This window comes from Hippocampus bargibanti, linkage group LG07 (assembly GCF_051943395.1).
Source record: "Hippocampus bargibanti isolate YZ-2025 linkage group LG07, ASM5194339v1, whole genome shotgun sequence".
Lineage (NCBI taxonomy): Eukaryota > Metazoa > Chordata > Actinopteri > Syngnathiformes > Syngnathidae > Hippocampus > Hippocampus bargibanti.
In genome coordinates, this window is record NC_142740.1 from 12,853,909 (window position 1) to 12,874,563 (window position 20,655).

The window sequence follows — 20,655 nt, forward strand, 5'->3', positions numbered from 1 at the left end:
CGCACATGCTGGGGAAGGCGGTGCAGTATTTTCCATTAAAATGCCACGGTGCAGGAAAGTGAGAAGAAAAGCAGGAGACAAAGGAAATATTCCAGGGAATGCAAAAATGTGCTATATTGGTTTAAAAAAAATATTACTGTAATCCATAGCTATGTAATTTGTAAAATTTTAACTAAGATTGAAAGCTTGTTTGTCTTTACAGTACATGAGCTGTGGTGACCAGACAGGAAAGCGAAAGGTACAACAAATTTAAAAAAGCTCTACGAATGAATCATTTCACAGACATATATGGATGTGATTGTAATATGGGATGCATATCAATTTGAATAAGGCCAACATATCTTCCCGCAAATGTTGGCCTAAAATTTTAAGCACCATTCAGGACATAAATGGAGCCACATGAGTTCCAATAAGTGGCACATTAACAAACCCTGATGAGGCGCTTAAAGAAATGCTCATGTACTGTATTTTCCGGTGTACAAGGCGCACCGGAGTATAAGGCGCACCTTCAATGAAGGAAAAACGCTTTTCAATATAATAAATATATACATTTAAAAAATATAAGGCACACCCCATTATGCACTACTTTCTCTACAGGGGGAGTCGGTGGCTGTTGACAGTAGTTGCGAAACCTGTAGTGGCTCAATATTACTTAACATACATGGCGCGTCTGCGTATCAGGCACAGGATCATCTTTTGAAAAAAAATCAAGGCTTTTGGGTGCGCCTTATAAACCGGAAAATATATTTTTTTTTTCCAAGATGGAGGGTGCCTATATTAATTAAACCTCTTTGACAACATAACGGTTTTGCACATTTACAGTATACAGTTGACATTTTTATTTTGCTATGCTTAGAATATCTTGTTTTCTATGCCCCCCCCCCTAACACCCTATCCCCTTTCAATTTGCTTCTGTGGACTGCAAATTTCCACATTGGGGACGAATAAAGGTTTTCTGATTCTACTGATTCTAATTCTTATTCTTGTCATGCACAACAGATTCTGGTTACAACATCCGATCTTGATCCGACCTATTGATTCTTCCTCCACCGCATGAATTCAATATTGTTTCTGCATAACACAAATTGTCTTGTAAATAAGGGTACTGATTTATTTTGGTGCGAACGCCTGTGGTGGTCGTGTCTGTCCAAATATGTGACAAACACAAATGATTTAATATGTCTAAGTAGATATTTTATTTTGAAAATGAAAAGACATTTACATGTAGACCTGTGACCTTCAAATTCCCTATATTTGAGCATAACAATAGACAGGGCCTGAGCGCCATATGGCACCCGACAAGATGGCGTGCACTATTGGAGGATGAGGGCCAATGGTTCAGAGGATTTATTTATAAATTTGTATGAAATAAGTTTTAGTTTGAAAATCATGCATTGTCCGATCTGCAGTCATCTTGGTCGAGTGATATGGGGAAAAAAATGAGTTTAAAAAAACAAACATGTTTAAAGAGTTAATCCAAAAATGGCAACAGTCCCAATTTCTCGCTCTCTCCCTTTCTCCCTTTTTCTCTCTCTCACACACACACACACACACACACACACACACATTCTTGTTTCAGTCATTTTGTGAGGTCCGGATAACTCCAGATAAGGAGTGAGGTCCACTGTTGCTGATAAGTTTAGAGAAAATCTAGTGTTACATTTGAACACTAAATGACACCCCATTTCCCACTTCAACTTCTTTAAAAACAAAGAAATAAAAAGTGGACTTGAAACAAATAACAGTAGGAGTGGGGTGTCTGAATTGGTACATTCAAAGTCCTCACCCCTGTAGTGAATTTGGTTAAAATAACGTTTTACTTTTTGTGGTATGAACGTTTTCCTGTCATTAACACACACACACACACACACACACACACACACAGTGAGTAAAAAGTGTGTGTATCCAAGTGAAATGAAAAAATAATCATTTTGGGTGAATTTGTGAGGACCTCTATGGAACTTTAACAGGTGCATATATAGACCCTCTAGAAGCCGTTAGAATGAAAAACTTGTGAGGACCGGCCAAAAGGTCCTCACTTGTCAAAAATGTCCTCATTACGTATGGTATAAAATGTTTGTGGTCCTCACAATACTAGTCATACAAACACACACACACACACACACACACACACACACACACACACACACACACACACACACACACACACACACACACACAAACACACACACACACACACACACACACACACATACATACACAAAGTTTAGATGAAAGCTCACATCGACTGGTGGTCAAGTCATTTATACGCAGAAGGCAGGAGCAGGCAAAAATACATTGATACCTCAATACGGCGACAACAATCCATCGCAAAAGGGACAGAACAAGCCAGGCATATGAAGTATATTTAAGCTTTTAACCAGTCAGGCACAAATCTGCTCGTCATAAAGACGTCGTTAGGTCAACATTGGGGTTTCAACAATAAGGTATATTCAAAATGCACCAATAACTAGCCATGAAATGTACAGTGGAGCTGTACTGTGACATCAACATATGGAAGATGATAGGTTAAGGTTTAAGTTCCACATACAGTAGAGATAAAATGACATCATGTGCATTGTGCACAGGAAGAGGGTTGCGGGGGCACCGTTTGACTGGTTGATTACGTGTTTGAGACAAACATGCTCACAGATCATAACACACCGTTTAATATGTGTTGCAGATGGTTATACGTCAGCAAGTGGCATATAACTGATATATTTCAGTTACACGGTATACATACTAGGATACTGACTTAAATAATGGGCTGACCCAAATGGAGTCAAACAGGGAAAAACTTTGGTCTTCTACTACATCGACATCATTTAGATAGCGACAATGACAGTAGTATTAAAAGACTACAGCTAAAGAGAGATCATTTATAGCCGGGAATTGTGGTTGTGCCACTCAAGAGGAAGTTGTATTCATAAGGACTGTGTTTTGCGACCAACAGTCAAGATAACATGAGATTAATACCTATAAATGACATTTCAGATATTTTTTGTCACTGGAAATGATGAGAAAGAGCCTGAGAAAACTACAGTAAAGTCTCGTTATATCGATATCGGATATATCGATAGTCCCGGTTATATCGATACTATTTCTATGCACGCACGGAGAAAATTACATGCAAACAGGGTCGGATATATCGATAGTTCCGGTTATACCGATATTTTTTCGGACTCCCTTGAATATCGATATAACGAGACTTTACTGTATTTTGCAAAGTATTTTAGATTGCTTATATTGTTATTAAATGCTGATTGAAAATGATCACAATATGTTATTGTCTGTGTAAGCTCTCAGTCGTACAGGAGTGGTCCATCGATGAAAAGCTTTCTTCAGCCGTCATCTGTACAAATTTGAAGGTGTCGGATGTTTCGCTTCTCATCCAAGAGGCTTCGTGAGCAAACTAAAAACTTTTGCTGGTAGTTTCAGCCCTATATATATCCCTACTGTCCAGATGTGTCGGTGCCAGACTCTGCTATCATTGGTCCCTGCTCTCAGGTTGGGGGGAACAGAGTACTACTCCCTGCGGCTACACTAATTACTTCTATTGTCCTGCCTGAGTATGGTGTCTACGACTGGCCTGGCCTATGTTGGCTAAGAAGTCTGTTGTAGGAACGATCCAAATTGAACCTCACCCAACCATGGCGATTTAGTGAAGGGTTTTGCTGTTTTATGAAAATAGCTTCTTTTATTCCCCTTTCAAACCATCGATTTTCTTTCGCGACGATTTTAACCTCATTATGGTCAAATGAGTGGTTGCTAGCTTTTAAGTGCCAATGTACTGCCGAGCGAAACACCTTCAAAGAAGTACAGATGACGGCCTTTCATCAATACGTTATTGTGCATTGACCCAAGTGTTGACATCACCAAAAGATTATTTGTGCAAATAGAAAAAAGAGTCGCTTTGTTTTTCCTTTGCCATCAGCATCTTCTTGCGGTGGATGACACCCAATGGGCATTTGTTGACATTAGGAGCAATCATCTGGTCAGTAGTTTCACAGAAACGTCACATCTTCTTGTGATTGCACCCACCGCCAGTGAGCATCATACTCCAGATGCATTTTGCCATTTAATTTGCAAGTATCCAAGTCATTTGTATTGTTATAAGTTTTACGTTTAGGGCTCTGTTTCATGCCCAGTTTTTCACTGAGGCCAATACGACTGTGGCTGCCCGTCGGTGATGACGTTTCTTGGTTCCCGTTTGGTTTGATGGTCTGGCACTGGGTATTCCTCGAAGAAAGCAGGCCCGCTTCTGCCGCCTTACTGCGAACTAAAGCATCTTTCCTGGCATTGGGCTGAGCTTCAGGAATGTTGCTTGGAAGCAGTGACTTTCCACTTTGACTTCCGACGATCGCGTTCCCATTGTCATCTTTGAGAATGACGGACCCTTTTCCACTTCCATTCTCATTCGATCTGGACCGAATGCCTTTTACAACTCCTTTTCCAGTCACAAGCTTCTCCACAGTCGCAGTACCCAAACCCGCGGAAACCCCTGCTGTCCGACCCCCGGCGGTGACCTCAGAGATCTGTGGTGTGGAAGAGTACATTGCTGACTCTGAGCTCGAGAGGCAGTATTCATCCAGATCGTCTGCCAGGGTGTCCAGGTAACTACCGATGGAAATGTTGTCCAGCTTGTCGTTGGGGTCATGAAGGCTGCTCCAGGAGCCTTTCCAGGAGGCGTCGGGACCTTCGCCTAGGCTGTACTGACTGCTGGTCAGGCTGCTGCATCGGCTTGTTAGCGTGCTGCGCTCGTCCAGCAACCACTTGACTGCCTCGATGCCTTCATGGACTGCCAGCAGCTGCTGTAGGATCTTAATGTCCACAGAGCGCAAATGTGCCTGTGGGAACATATGGAAAGAACTTGATCAGATACGTCAATTGCCCATATTTGTTGACGACGTGAAGATAAGGGCTTTTCTGAAACTCCGTGCTTAAAACTGGAAAATAATCCAGGTGAGCCATGTCGGCGAGTGAGGTTAAAGCATTTGAAATAATGAATGAATGTTAGTATGCTGGTACTGTGAAGTTGTGAATTGGAAGACAAAAAGTCAAAGAAAGATGAACAACTATCTGGCTTCTAATCTCGACAGTGCCTTCAAACGGATTCAATTTACATGTACCCTCATAGTATGCTTATGTACAGTACTTGGGGGTATTACTATTACTATTCAGTCAATTATCTAATTGACTCTTGACAGCAAACAGAGCACATAAACTACATCTCGTCTAAGGTGAATTATATAAAACACGTAATTTCTAGAATATGTGTGTGTGTGTGTGGGGGGGGGGGGGGGGTCACACCATTGTTTTATTTCCTCACTGTGATATAGGGTATATCCTCTTTCATTCATTGATTTTCCGATCCGCTTTACCCTCACAAGGGTGACATGGGGTGCTGGAGCCTGTCTGGCACTCTTCCGACAGTAGGCGAGGCACACCCCGAACCGGTTATCATCCAATCGCAGGGCGCGCATAAACGAACAGCCATCCGCACTCACACTCACACCGAGATACAATTTGGAGTGTTCAATTTTGGAATGTGGGAAGAAACCAGGACGACCCGGTGAAAGACCACGCAGGCCCGACAGAGCATGCAAATTCCACACAGGGAGCCAGAGCGGGGATTGAACCCACGACCTCGGCATTGTGAGGCTGAGACGCTAACCATCGGGCCGCCCATAATCTATATAGTTTATTGGAATTAAATTAGAAGCAAGCTTGTGGCTACTCCTTCGAGAAAAGGAACCAGAAATACAATCCAGAAACTTGCAAGCACATCACAAAGAACCTTTCTCCTGCCAAAAAGCCTCTTTCCATTTTTTTCACTGATGGATATTTTCACATTTGCTCGGGTGTAGTTTTCTTTGGAAGGATTCTCTGACTGTTTTTCAGTTAAACACATGGCAAAAGAAATTGTGGCTTGAATGACGTTTTGGAACTTTGGTGGTTTCTCTCCCCGGGGATCTTTGGAGAACGGGTAAGCCTGGTTGATTTTATTAGGCTCTGCAGTTGAAAGATTATTTATTTATTTATTTATTTATTTATTTATTTATTTGTTCATTCATTCATTCATTTGTTCATTCATTTATTTATATTTTGCTGAATCAACATCTCATGATGAAAGGGTTCCCTTTGCTTAAGAAATGAACATTGCGCCTATTTCATTTATTATTGTATCTGTGCTGGTTTGTGACTGTAAAGTGTCCTTGAGAGCTTTGAAAGGCGTTTGAAATAAAATGTATTATTATTATTATTATTATTATTATTATTATTTTATCAGCAAGCCTCATGTCAGCCAACTGGCATACAAGCGAACTTTGAGCAGTACGAATTGTGGCTGGAAAATTAAGTCTGGGAGCTGAGAGATGCAGTACAGTTTTGCCGAAGGAAGGAAGCTGGAGACAGCATGTGATACTCATTTACGTTCAAATTATAAACGACAAATCTAGCTTGTAAGTGACTCACTTTTATACTCTTGGGTAAATGGATATCCTCTTTTTGTAAACTGACACCTTGATCTTCGAACTGCAAATGCCTGCGATGATGTAAATGCTTCCGCTTGTCAAAAACTGCCTCAGTCATCTCCTTAATTGCTGAATCACTCCCCGTTGAAAGAGGAGCGACACAGGAACAGACTTTCAAAAATAAATACAGCAGCAACAGAGCACACCCCCCCTCCCATTTCAATCTGCACAACCGCTCTCGTGTCCCCTGATGTCGTTTCACCTTGCTGGGTGAACTTGGGAAAATGGTTGGCATCTTTGCAATGACCATGAAACAAAGAGAGGGGAAACAATGGTCTCTCTCAACCTCCCCTTATATCAGGGGTGTCAAAGTCATGTTTTGCCGCGGGCCACATTGTAGTTATGGTTTCCACTCGAGGGCCGTTATGAATTTGGGGAACCCATTAGAATGTTTAAATCCCTTCAAATATTACATATAGAGCACACAGCAAATTCATGAATAACTCGTTTTCAAATCTAAAGTCAAGAATAATGACTTTTATTGTGGTTGACATCCAAAAATATGACATTTTGGCTCAGATTTTAGCTATAATCATGGAATTTAACAAGTTTGATTTGCTTTCGCGGGCCGAAAAAAAAATGATGTGGCGGGCCAGATTTGGCCCGCGGGCCTTGACTTTGACACCTGTGCCTTATATCTACTCGCCTTGACACACAACATAGTGCAAACCACAGCACATTTTGAGGCAAAACCCAAAGGTTGCTTTTCAATGCAGTCATGTCAGTCTTGATTGTTGAATCAAAACTCCATAATTTGTAAAATCACTTTAAATGACTTATAATGAGGAATAAGCGGTATGGAAAATGAGATGAGATGAGATATTAATAATAATAATAATCAGAGCATTGTCATCAAATGGTGAGTAAAGTTTTGCTTTTTTTGATTGTTGTTGTGCTGATGACCATTTTGTGTTTGGGAGCCTTTTACTTAGCGAGTTGCTTGTTCTGTAGCCACAAAGGGACATAAGTCTTCTTGTGCTGGTCCCAAGCCCGGATAAATACAGAGGGTTGTGTCAGGAAGGGCATCCAACGTAAAAGCTTGGCCAAAACAAACATGCGTATCATACCTCTGAAGATGGAGGTTACTGATTCGCTGTGGCGACCCCTTGAAGGGAAAAGCCGAAAGGAAAAGAAGAAGAGTATGTCTTTGGCATCCTTTGAGGGAGGTCTTTGCCAATACCCACTGTATGACAAATGAATAAATTGCTATTGCTTCTGGACAGAATTTGGACGTCAACTGGCATTTGCCCAAGGTGTGGTTCAAAGGAGGTGAGCGCAAGTGAGAGGAAAAAAAGCAGAAAAATTAAACACATGCCCCTTGCAGGCATTTTACTTTGAGTGTGACTCCTGCACAGCGTCCCAAAGGAGTGAAAAGCTACTCTCCTTTTACGGCATAAGGCCAAGGATTTGCAGCATGGCACAAAATCAGGCAAATGCTTTGAGCAGGAATCTTGCAGAGCATGACTTGACCAAGCTGGGTGGACAAAAGTGAGAATTTGGTGGTGGAAAGTTTAAACTTTGCGCTTTCCACATTCCAGTTGGTGGTTTAATGAAGACATTTGTAAACAGTGGCGATAAAACCTTCTTAATTATTGGATGACATATTTTTTAATGATGCTACTGGGGGGGCGGCCTGGTAGTCAAGTCATGGACCTGCGTGGGTTTTCTCCGGGTCCTCCAGTTTCCTTCCACATTCCAAAAACATGTGTGGCAGTCTTATTGAACACTCTAAACCAGGGGTCTCAAACATGCGGCCCACGGGCCAACCAGCGGCCCCCGAAAGAATATTTTGCGGCCCGTCTTGATATGAAAGATTAATGTTAATGTTTTTATTTTATTTATTTATGACTGGTTAATTCTTTTTTAATTCACTTTTCCATTTATTCATTTAATTATTTTTTTTGTGTGTTAAAAATAAATATTTTATCTGTGATTTTCTAGTGGCCTCACCCAGACTCTGCCTCCAGCGGCCCTCGGGTCAATTGAATTTGAGACCCCTGCTCTAAACTGTCCCTGGTTGTGAATGTGAGTGTGAATGGTTGTTTGACTCTGTGTGCCCTGCGATTGGCTGGCAACCAATTCAGGGTGTCCCGGCACCCCCGCGACCCTAATGAGGATCAAGCGGTCTGGAAAATGTATGGATGATTCTACTCTGTATAAAAGCCACGAACAATCGGGCTGTGGGGTGGTTTCCAAGTCTCCACAAATAGGCTTCTGCCATATCAAGACTCCAGTGCAGGTAGCACATGGCAATTAAAAGATATATCAATAACAGCTTTGATTTGCCACTGTTAAGCGGTGACTACTCTCACTGCGGCGCAGCCCTCAGCCCTGTGGTTAATAAGAGCTCACAGAATACATATGTTTATTATTCTTCAGGGTTACTCTCTAAATAGGGACAGAGAAGGTCCAATGTCTCAGGAAAGTGAGAAAATCACACATACTTACAACACAATTATTGCATTTATGTTAGCGTAAGAAGGTTCACTGTTCACCATGGATTTTTTTTTCTTTCCTTCAAGATGGTGCCACGAGAGTGGCTGCCTTTCCAGCAGCTGCTGTATTTTGTTTTTCTACTCTTTCTTTCCTTTCCTCTTCCTTTCATAACTTTGCTGCTGTGAAATGTGAATTTATTCACTGTGAGACGAATACAGGTACATCCAATCCAATCTTTGTATGAAGAGTGTCGCTGGAGTAAACGTCCAAAATTCTCTGTTACACTCTTACAAAAGTGTAATACTCCCACGGAAAAATGAAACGGAGAGTGCCATGTTACAGTGTGTGCAATTTTCAAACTATTGCAAATAGAAGAGGTCTCTTTGCTGCATCCACAAATCATTAATTCCATAAAATGTTAGTCAATTGGTTATTTTGGTGGAGCTCAGTATCATTTGTCATTGTTCCAATCTAACTTAGCACTTCAATCAAAGAAATTCAAGGGACGTTACAGGCATGAATTTTACCATAGATATATTATCAAAACGAATGACGTTTCCACCAATCACTTATTGTCTCAAATAATCAATTGTGACCAAAATATTCAAAAGTGTTTCAAAATGGTGCAGCACATTGCTAGACACACTAAAAAAAAACAGAAGTCTTTAGGAAGGCTACGCACACTGACCAATACTTACTTTTTGACTCTAACCACCCTTTACAACATAAACTAGGAGTTATCAGAACCCTCCAGCATAGGGCTAAACTAATACCAACTAGCACTGAAGGTAGAGAAAAGGAGTCAAAACATATCAGGAGAGCACTCACTAACTGTGGGTACCCTCAGTGGTCATTCAACAAATGTCAGAAAGAAAGAATAGCGAACGAAACCAATAATTCTCAAGATTCTAAAAGGAGAGGAGTAGCAGTACCGTACATTGCAGGAGTTTCTGAAAAATTACAGAGTCCTTTGGCAACATAAAATTCCTACTTATTTCAAACCGATAAACACGTTAAGGCAAAAATTAGTGCATCCAAAAGATAGGCTACCAAATGAAAAACAAAGTAATGTAGTTTATTCCATACATTGTAAGAATGAAAATTGTAAAGAGCAGTACATTGGGGAGACTCAACAAATTCTCAAAAAAAGACTTTATCAACATCGCAGGGATAATACTAGTGGGCCTCAATCGGCAGTACATTTGCACCTAAAAGCTACTAACCACTCATTTGACGACAATGAGGTTAAAATCTTAGCGAAAGAACATAGATGGTTTGAAAGGGGGGTAAAAGAGGCGATTCTTATAAAACAACAAAATCCTTCATTAAACCGGTCGGGTGGTGTGAGGTTCAATTTGGATCGTTCATACAATAGCCTGCTCAGGCAAAACAGGTTAGGCAACTTTCGCAATGCTGATGAGGGTCGTTATGCTGATGAGGTGATACCGGGGGGAGTGGGGGTAATAGGCCAATCGTTAGTCAGGAATGTAGGAACAATCAGTGGGGCCACAGGGGGGGGGTCCCGCGCCCCCCCCCCCAACCTGAGAGTAGGGACCTATCACAGCTGTGTCCGGCGCCACTAGGTCTGGACATTAGGGATATATAAATGGGGCCGATACGACCAGTCAGACTTTAGTTCGCTGACGAAGTCTCTTGGATAGGAGGCGAAACGTCCGAAACCTTCACTTTTGTACAGATGACGGCTGAAGAAACCTTCTCATCGATGGACCACTCCTGTACGACTGAGAGCTTACACAGACGGATACAATCAATATAATCAAAACATCTTTTCAGCTCAAACTTTTCCAGTGTGTTGGTCAAGCGATGAGAAGGTTTCTTCAGCCGTCATCTGTACAAAAGTGAAGGTTTCGGACGTTTCGCCTCCTATCCAAGAGGCTTCGTCAGCGAACTAAAGTCTGACTGGTCGTATCGGCCCCATATATATATCCCTAATGTCCAGACCTGGTGGCGCCGGACACAGCTATGATAGGTCCCTACTCTCAGGTTGGGGGGGGGCGCGGGACCCCCCCCCCCTGTGGCCCCACTGATTGTTCCTACATTCCTGACTAACGATTGGCCTATTACACCCACTCCCCCCGGTATCACCTCATCAGCATAACGACCCTCATCAGCATTGCGAAAGTTGCCTAACCTGTTTTGCCTGAGCAGGCTATTGTATGAACGATCCAAATTGAACCTCACACCACCAGACCGGTTTAATGAAGGATTTTGTTGTTTTATAAGAATCGCCTCTTTCACCCCCCTTTCAAACCATCTATGTTCTTTCGCTAAGATTTTAACCTCATTGTCGTCAAATGAGTGGTTGCTAGCTTTTAGGTGCAAATGTACTGCCGATTGAGGCCCACTAGTATTATCCCTGCGATGTTGATAAAGTCTTTTTTTGAAAATTTTATAAACAAATCCATGGTTGTGCTATGGGCTCACCAGTTTCACCCATAGTGGCTAATCTTTACATGGAAGAGATGGAGAAACAGGCCCTCACATCCTTCCCAGGGACAAAACCTAGACACTGGTTTAGATATGTGGACGATACTTTTGTCATAATTAAGAAACAAGAAATTCAATCCTTCACAGATCATCTCAACTCTGTAGACTTCAACATTAAATTTACTCGTGAGGACATTCAAGAGAACCAACTAGCCTTCTTGGATTGTAAAGTAATTATAAAAGAGGACAGAGCGCTAAAAACAGAAGTCTTTAGGAAGGCTACGCACACTGACCAATACTTACTTTTTGACTCTAACCACCCTTTACAACATAAACTAGGAGTTATCAGAACCCTCCAGCATAGGGCTAAACTAATACAACTAGCACTGAAGGTAGAGAAAAGGAGTCAAAACATATCAGGAGAGCACTCACTAACTGTGGGTACCCTCAGTGGTCATTCAACAAATGTCAGAAAGAAAGAATAGCGAACGAAACCAATAATTCTCAAGATTCTAAAAGGAGAGGAGTAGCAGTACCGTACATTGCAGGAGTTTCTGAAAAATTACAAAGAGTCCTTTGGCAACATAAAATTCCTACTTATTTCAAACCGATAAACACGTTAAGGCAAAAATTAGTGCATCCAAAAGATAGGCTACCAAATGAAAAACAAAGTAATGTAGTTTATTCCATACATTGTAAGAATGAAAATTGTAAAGAGCAGTACATTGGGGAGACTCAACAAATTCTCAAAAAAAGACTTTATCAACATCGCAGGGATAATACTAGTGGGCCTCAATCGGCAGTACATTTGCACCTAAAAGCTAGCAACCACTCATTTGACGACAATGAGGTTAAAATCTTAGCGAAAGAACATAGATGGTTTGAAAGGGGGGTGAAAGAGGCGATTCTTATAAAACAACAAAATCCTTCATTAAACCGGTCTGGTGGTGTGAGGTTCAATTTGGATCGTTCATACAATAGCCTGCTCAGGCAAAACAGGTTAGGCAACTTTCGCAATGCTGATGAGGGTCGTTATGCTGATGAGGTGATACCGGGGGGAGTGGGTGTAATAGGCCAATCGTTAGTCAGGAATGTAGGAACAATCAGTGGGGCCACAGGGGGGGGGGTCCCGCGCCCCCCCCCAACCTGAGAGTAGGGACCTATCATAGCTGTGTCCGGCGCCACCAGGTCTGGACATTAGGGATATATATATGGGGCCGATACGACCAGTCAGACTTTAGTTCGCTGACGAAGCCTCTTGGATAGGAGGCGAAACGTCCGAAACCTTCACTTTTGTACAGATGACGGCTGAAGAAACCTTCTCATCGATGGACCACTCCTGTACGACTGAGAGCTTACACAGACGTATTGCTGCCAACTTTGGGAGAGACATCCTTCTACTGGTACGTAATTTAGAAAAGGCCACCTTTAAATTAGCTGATTTAAAGAACCACCTCAGATTCAATCTTAGATGTAGACAGAGCCGGTTAATTCCTAAATGCTTGAAGCAAGCACCCCTGGAACTCGGATACTTAGCCGATAAAATGCAACAAAATTATACTAGGAAAATTCTAAATTTGCGAATTAGGAGACTTAACATAGAGATAAAAAACAAACAGTCAGAAATAGAAACTTATTATCAGCGATTACAAACTAATCTTACCCACAAAATCTATCAGGAAGTGTGTGAATTTACTAAATCCGGTTATATGAGGCACCACAGCAAAACCAAAGAGAGACAAAAGGGTAAATTTCAAAAATTACTTTTACTGAAACAATCTCAGCTACTGGTAAACACGCGTAAAATTAGGTATGAACAGTTTGCAAGGGAGAATTGGATCAAAAATTTGTCAGACAGAGATCTCTCAGAGACAGAAAAGGCGGTACTTACCAAAGGTTTAAATTTCTCAGTGACTCCTAAAACTATACCTACAATAGATTATATCACAGCTACTGAATCGGCTATTAAAAATAACAAACTTTCGTATGCAGAGGCAGATGATCTACGCATTAAAATATCAGCTCTTCTCAGTAGTGCCAAACTTCCTCCGTCCAACATAACATTAGAAGAGAGAAAGGCGTTAACTACTCTACAAAAAGACAAAAATATTACTATTTTGCCAGCAGACAAGGGCAGATGCACAGTGCTGCTCAACACATTGGATTATGAAGACAAAATAAATAGGTTAATCAGTGATTCTAACACGTATGAGCAACTAAAAAGGGACCCTTCCAATAGATACAAGAAAGAAATGATTGACTGTCTCCAAAAGCTAGAGAAAGGAAAACATATAGATAAACAGATGTATTTTAGATTATACCCGGGAGAGGCCACGCCATGTATCTATGGCCTGCCAAAAATACATAAAGAAGGGTTCCCCCTCCGACCCATTGTTTGTAGCATTGACTCCTCTACATACAATGTAGCCAAATATTTAAAAACTATTTTAGCTCCGTTGGTTGGTAACACAGAATACCACGTAGAGAACACCACAGGGTTTGTAGAGAGGATCAAAGACCTCATATTGGAACCTGAGGAAACTTTGGCATCATACGATGTGACTTCTCTCTTTACATCTGTCCCAACCCCAGCAGCAGTCTCAGTGGTGAGGACGAGGCTGCTGGCGGATGTTTCTCTGCATGAAAGAACCAAACTGAAACCGGATCACATCTGCCAATTATTAGAAATCTGCCTTAATACGACGTATTTTCAATTTCGGGAAAAATTTTATAAACAAATCCATGGTTGTGCTATGGGCTCACCAGTTTCACCCATAGTGGCTAATCTTTACATGGAAGAGATGGAGAAACAAGCCCTCACATCCTTCCCAGGGACAAAACCTAGACACTGGTTTAGATATGTGGACGATACTTTTGTCATAATTAAGAAACAAGAAATTCAATCCTTCACAGATCATCTCAACTCTGTAGACTTCAACATTAAATTTACTCGTGAGGACATTCAAGAGAACCAACTAGCCTTCTTGGATTGTAAAGTAATTATAAAAGAGGACAGAGCGCTAAAAACAGAAGTCTTTAGGAAGGCTACGCACACTGACCAATACTTACTTTTTGACTCTAACCACCCTTTACAACATAAACTAGGAGTTATCAGAACCCTCCAGCATAGGGCTAAACTAATACCAACTAGCACTGAAGGTAGAGAAAAGGAGTCAAAACATATCAGGAGAGCACTCACTAACTGTGGGTACCCTCAGTGGTCATTCAACAAATGTCAGAAAGAAAGAATAGCGAACGAAACCAATAATTCTCAAGATTCTAAAAGGAGAGGAGTAGCAGTACCGTACATTGCAGGAGTTTCTGAAAAATTACAAAGAGTCCTTTGGCAACATAAAATTCCTACTTATTTCAAACCGATAAACACGTTAAGGCAAAAATTAGTGCATCCAAAAGATAGGCTACCAAATGAAAAACAAAGTAATGTAGTTTATTCCATACATTGTAAGAATGAAAATTGTAAAGAGCAGTACATTGGGGAGACTCAACAAATTCTCAAAAAAAGACTTTATCAACATCGCAGGGATAATACTAGTGGGCCTCAATCGGCAGTACATTTGCACCTAAAAGCTAGCAACCACTCATTTGACGACAATGAGGTTAAAATCTTAGCGAAAGAACATAGATGGTTTGAAAGGGGGGTGAAAGAGGCGATTCTTATAAAACAACAAAATCCTTCATTAAACCGGTCTGGTGGTGTGAGGTTCAATTTGGATCGTTCATACAATAGCCTGCTCAGGCAAAACAGGTTAGGCAACTTTCGCAATGCTGATGAGGGTCGTTATGCTGATGAGGTGATACCGGGGGGAGTGGGTGTAATAGGCCAATCGTTAGTCAGGAATGTAGGAACAATCAGTGGGGCCACAGGGGGGGGGGTCCCGCGCCCCCCCCCAACCTGAGAGTAGGGACCTATCATAGCTGTGTCCGGCGCCACCAGGTCTGGACATTAGGGATATATATATGGGGCCGATACGACCAGTCAGACTTTAGTTCGCTGACGAAGCCTCTTGGATAGGAGGCGAAACGTCCGAAACCTTCACTTTTGTACAGATGACGGCTGAAGAAACCTTCTCATCGATGGACCACTCCTGTACGACTGAGAGCTTACACAGACGTATTGCTGCCAACTTTGGGAGAGACATCCTTCTACTGGTACGTAATTTAGAAAAGGCCACCTTTAAATTAGCTGATTTAAAGAACCACCTCAGATTCAATCTTAGATGTAGACAGAGCCGGTTAATTCCTAAATGCTTGAAGCAAGCACCCCTGGAACTCGGATACTTAGCCGATAAAATGCAACAAAATTATACTAGGAAAATTCTAAATTTGCGAATTAGGAGACTTAACATAGAGATAAAAAACAAACAGTCAGAAATAGAAACTTATTATCAGCGATTACAAACTAATCTTACCCACAAAATCTATCAGGAAGTGTGTGAATTTACTAAATCCGGTTATATGAGGCACCACAGCAAAACCAAAGAGAGACAAAAGGGTAAATTTCAAAAATTACTTTTACTGAAACAATCTCAGCTACTGGTAAACACGCGTAAAATTAGGTATGAACAGTTTGCAAGGGAGAATTGGATCAAAAATTTGTCAGACAGAGATCTCTCAGAGACAGAAAAGGCGGTACTTACCAAAGGTTTAAATTTCTCAGTGACTCCTAAAACTATACCTACAATAGATTATATCACAGCTACTGAATCGGCTATTAAAAATAACAAACTTTCGTATGCAGAGGCAGATGATCTACGCATTAAAATATCAGCTCTTCTCAGTAGTGCCAAACTTCCTCCGTCCAACATAACATTAGAAGAGAGAAAGGCGTTAACTACTCTACAAAAAGACAAAAATATTACTATTTTGCCAGCAGACAAGGGCAGATGCACAGTGCTGCTCAACACATTGGATTATGAAGACAAAATAAATAGGTTAATCAGTGATTCTAACACGTATGAGCAACTAAAAAGGGACCCTTCCAATAGATACAAGAAAGAAATGATTGACTGTCTCCAAAAGCTAGAGAAAGGAAAACATATAGATAAACAGATGTATTTTAGATTATACCCGGGAGAGGCCACGCCATGTATCTATGGCCTGCCAAAAATACATAAAGAAGGGTTCCCCCTCCGACCCATTGTTTGTAGCATTGACTCCTCTACATACAATGTAGCCAAATATTTAAAAACTATTTTAGCTCCGTTGGTTGGTAACACAGAATACCACGTAGAGAACACCACAGGGTTTGTAGAGAGGATCAAAGACCTCATATTGGAACCTGAGGAAACTTTGGCATCATACGATGTGACTTCTCTCTTTACATCTGTCCCAACCCCAGCAGCAGTCTCAGTGGTGAGGACGAGGCTGCTGGCGGATGTTTCTCTGCATGAAAGAACCAAACTGAAACCGGATCACATCTGCCAATTATTAGAAATCTGCCTTAATACGACGTATTTTCAATTTCGGGAAAAATTTTATAAACAAATCCATGGTTGTGCTATGGGCTCACCAGTTTCACCCATAGTGGCTAATCTTTACATGGAAGAGATGGAGAAACAGGCCCTCACATCCTTCCCAGGGACAAAACCTAGACACTGGTTTAGATATGTGGACGATACTTTTGTCATAATTAAGAAACAAGAAATTCAATCCTTCACAGATCATCTCAACTCTGTAGACTTCAACATTAAATTTACTCGTGAGGACATTCAAGAGAACCAACTAGCCTTCTTGGATTGTAAAGTAATTATAAAAGAGGACAGAGCGCTAAAAACAGAAGTCTTTAGGAAGGCTACGCACACTGACCAATACTTACTTTTTGACTCTAACCACCCTTTACAACATAAACTAGGAGTTATCAGAACCCTCCAGCATAGGGCTAAACTAATACCAACTAGCACTGAAGGTAGAGAAAAGGAGTCAAAACATATCAGGAGAGCACTCACTAACTGTGGGTACCCTCAGTGGTCATTCAACAAATGTCAGAAAGAAAGAATAGCGAACGAAACCAATAATTCTCAAGATTCTAAAAGGAGAGGAGTAGCAGTACCGTACATTGCAGGAGTTTCTGAAAAATTACAAAGAGTCCTTTGGCAACATAAAATTCCTACTTATTTCAAACCGATAAACACGTTAAGGCAAAAATTAGTGCATCCAAAAGATAGGCTACCAAATGAAAAACAAAGTAATGTAGTTTATTCCATACATTGTAAGAATGAAAATTGTAAAGAGCAGTACATTGGGGAGACTCAACAAATTCTCAAAAAAAGACTTTATCAACATCGCAGGGATAATACTAGTGGGCCTCAATCGGCAGTACATTTGCACCTAAAAGCTAGCAACCACTCATTTGACGACAATGAGGTTAAAATCTTAGCGAAAGAACATAGATGGTTTGAAAGGGGGGTGAAAGAGGCGATTCTTATAAAACAACAAAATCCTTCATTAAACCGGTCTGGTGGTGTGAGGTTCAATTTGGATCGTTCATACAATAGCCTGCTCAGGCAAAACAGGTTAGGCAACTTTCGCAATGCTGATGAGGGTCGTTATGCTGATGAGGTGATACCGGGGGGAGTGGGTGTAATAGGCCAATCGTTAGTCAGGAATGTAGGAACAATCAGTGGGGCCACAGGGGGGGGGGTCCCGCGCCCCCCCCCCCAACCTGAGAGTAGGGACCTATCATAGCTGTGTCCGGCGCCACCAGGTCTGGACATTAGGGATATATATATGGGGCCGATACGACCAGTCAGACTTTAGTTCGCTGACGAAGCCTCTTGGATAGGAGGCGAAACGTCCGAAACCTTCACTTTTGTACAGATGACGGCTGAAGAAACCTTCTCATCGATGGACCACTCCTGTACGACTGAGAGCTTACACAGACGTGTGTTGGTCAAGGTGACACAAAAACTCACATAGCACCTGCGCACTTCTGTAACCTCGTAACTCGGAGCTTGTGATGTTTGCCTTTGCAACACAACGCACATGGCTGGGAAATCATTATTTCTCATACCATCCACAACACACCTGCATTTATTGAGTGTGTTCAATAAATGCAGGAACAAATCTAAGTAGGTCGAAAAAGTTGATATGTTTACTCAAAATTGATCGATCCATCGATCTTCCGTACCACTTATTCCTCAGTCGGGTCACGGGGGGTGCCGGAGCCTATCTCAGCTGTCTTCGGGCACAAGGCCGGGGACACCCTGAATTGGTTGCTAGCCAATCGCAGGGCACACAAAGACGTACAACAGTCACTCTCACACTTACACCTAGGTACAATTTGGAGTGTTCAATCTGCCTGCCATGCATGTTTTTGGAATGTGGGAGGAAACTGGAGGACCCGGAGAAAACCCACGCGGGCCCAGGGAGAACGTGCAAACTCCACACAGGGAGGCCGGGGTGGGACGCGAACCGGCGACCTCTGCACTGTGAAGCCGGGATGCTAACCACTCGACTACCAAGCCGCCTATGTTTACCCAAAATGATTTGTATAAACAATACAGTATCAAAATGGTATCATAGGCCCAAGTGGTCATTAGAAACAAGGTGCCGGTTTAATTCCTGAAAGGTGTATTAAATATTAGTGCAAATGTGACTGAGTCACAATTGGAACATGAACACAGTGTTTAATTACAAAGAATAAAACATTGAAATTATTATTCGATTAAATCTTAAAAATATATTGCTTATAAGGGTGGCCCGGTAGTTGAGCGGTTAGCACACCGGCTTCACAGTGCAGAGGTCGTAAGTTCAAGACCAGGTCCAACCTCCCTGTGGTTGGGATAGGCTCCAATATTGATGGATGCATATTTCATATATAAATTTAACCATCATGTTAATAATACACTAATCGTCATAAATGTTCCAGTTTTAACAAGATCATCATAGCTTCACTTAATTCAGTAATTGATACTTTGGACTGTATATAATGGAGTCACTAGAGTTAGATTTCCGTACGACATGCGATGGACCCAAAAACATCCAGAACTACTTCACTGTTTATCATCCCTGCTCACAGCAAATGTTTACTTGTGAACAAAGTCAAAGTCAGCTTTATTGTCAAATATGCTAATATGCATGACATACAGCACAGATGAAATTACTGTCCTCTCGGACCCAGCATGCAAGGCACTTATAATGACTTTAACAAACATAATAAACATGACAACGCCAATTGCACTGATTGACGAACACATTTGAGGCAAGTTCAATTTGATGAAGCGCGTATTCCATGCTGCAACACACGCACCCGACAATCAAAACTCGCGCACCCCTAACGCCACACACTTACCATCTCGGTTTTCAGTTTGGTGATCTTTTCATCCAGGCTCTTCTTCCCAGTCTCCTTGGTTGTTTCTTGCGCGGCGAGGGCCAGTTTGTCGTCACCCCGTAGCGAGGATGCTTCTTCACGCATCCACCTGAGCAAACCTTCGGGAGTTTTCCGGCCGATTTTCGCCTCGATGTCTTTCAGGTCTGGAGTGTTCTCCCAAGAAGTTCCTTCATCCATCATGGCCATAAACCGCTTGTTAAAAAGAGTTGATGGAGACAGATTTCCTCCTGTTTTTCTCTCCAAAATTGTCAGGAGAGTGATTTCCCGAAGGAGGCTTACTCTGTGGCATCACATGAGAGTCCGGCCGAGGCGGACTGCGCCAGTATGGAAAAACAAATTGTCAGCATCGGACCGCTCATCGTAACTACATAGAGCGGAAAGAGACTCCCAGCGTGTGGCCCCTAATGCAGAAAATAGCACTCCCGGCTGGAGGCCCGCTCCCAGCTGCCAATTTGAGCACATCCCACCTGCACGATGACAGTCGCTTTGCCGCAGAGAAGCCGAGATCCGCAGCAGAGACCTGTCAAAACCACTCAAAGATGATATCACACAACTTCCGCTACGGACCTTTCAACATAAAAGATTAAAAAAGGAACATGTACAACTGCTTGTAAAACTATCAAGATAAAACAGCGAACGCGTTAGTTTGTCAAGTCAGGCCCGCCACATCATTTCTTCGAAAGCAAATCAAACTTGTGAAATTGCATGACGCATACCTGTAAACCTGTATACGTTTTTGCCGTACAAAGTACGTTTAGTATGCATTTTAAGACGTGTACGACTTACAAGAAAATCTGTACGGAAAAACGCAAAATTGTCAATTATGGGTACCATCCGGTCTACACCGTCTATCAAAAACGGCAAATCAATCAAGTCAAACGAGTTCGC

At 41.8% G+C, this 20,655-nt stretch overlaps 1 protein-coding gene across 1 annotated transcript; it reads right to left on the minus strand.

Moving 5' to 3' along the window:
• Positions 1 to 1,193: 1,193 nt before the first annotated feature.
• lurap1 (leucine rich adaptor protein 1) lies at positions 1,194 to 20,433 on the minus strand. Its single transcript, XM_089001598.1, has 2 exons — positions 19,729 to 20,433; positions 1,194 to 4,847 (listed from the first exon to the last, which is right to left on the minus strand). The coding sequence occupies exons 1-2, from the start codon at positions 19,951 to 19,953 to the stop codon at positions 4,005 to 4,007; spliced, it is 1,068 nt and encodes a 355-aa protein (XP_088857724.1). The 5' UTR covers positions 19,954 to 20,433; the 3' UTR covers positions 1,194 to 4,004.
• Positions 20,434 to 20,655: the final 222 nt, after the last annotated feature.

Excerpts from the sequence above, each read along its gene's own strand:
- lurap1 (XM_089001598.1), bottom strand. The coding sequence starts at position 19,953 with ATGGCCATGATGGATGAAGGAACTTCTTGGGAGAACACTCCAGACCTG. Across the intron at positions 4,848-19,728 it reads CCAAACTGAAAACCGAGATG|GCACATTTGCGCTCTGTGGA; the intron begins GTAAGTGTGTGG and ends ATGTTCCCACAG.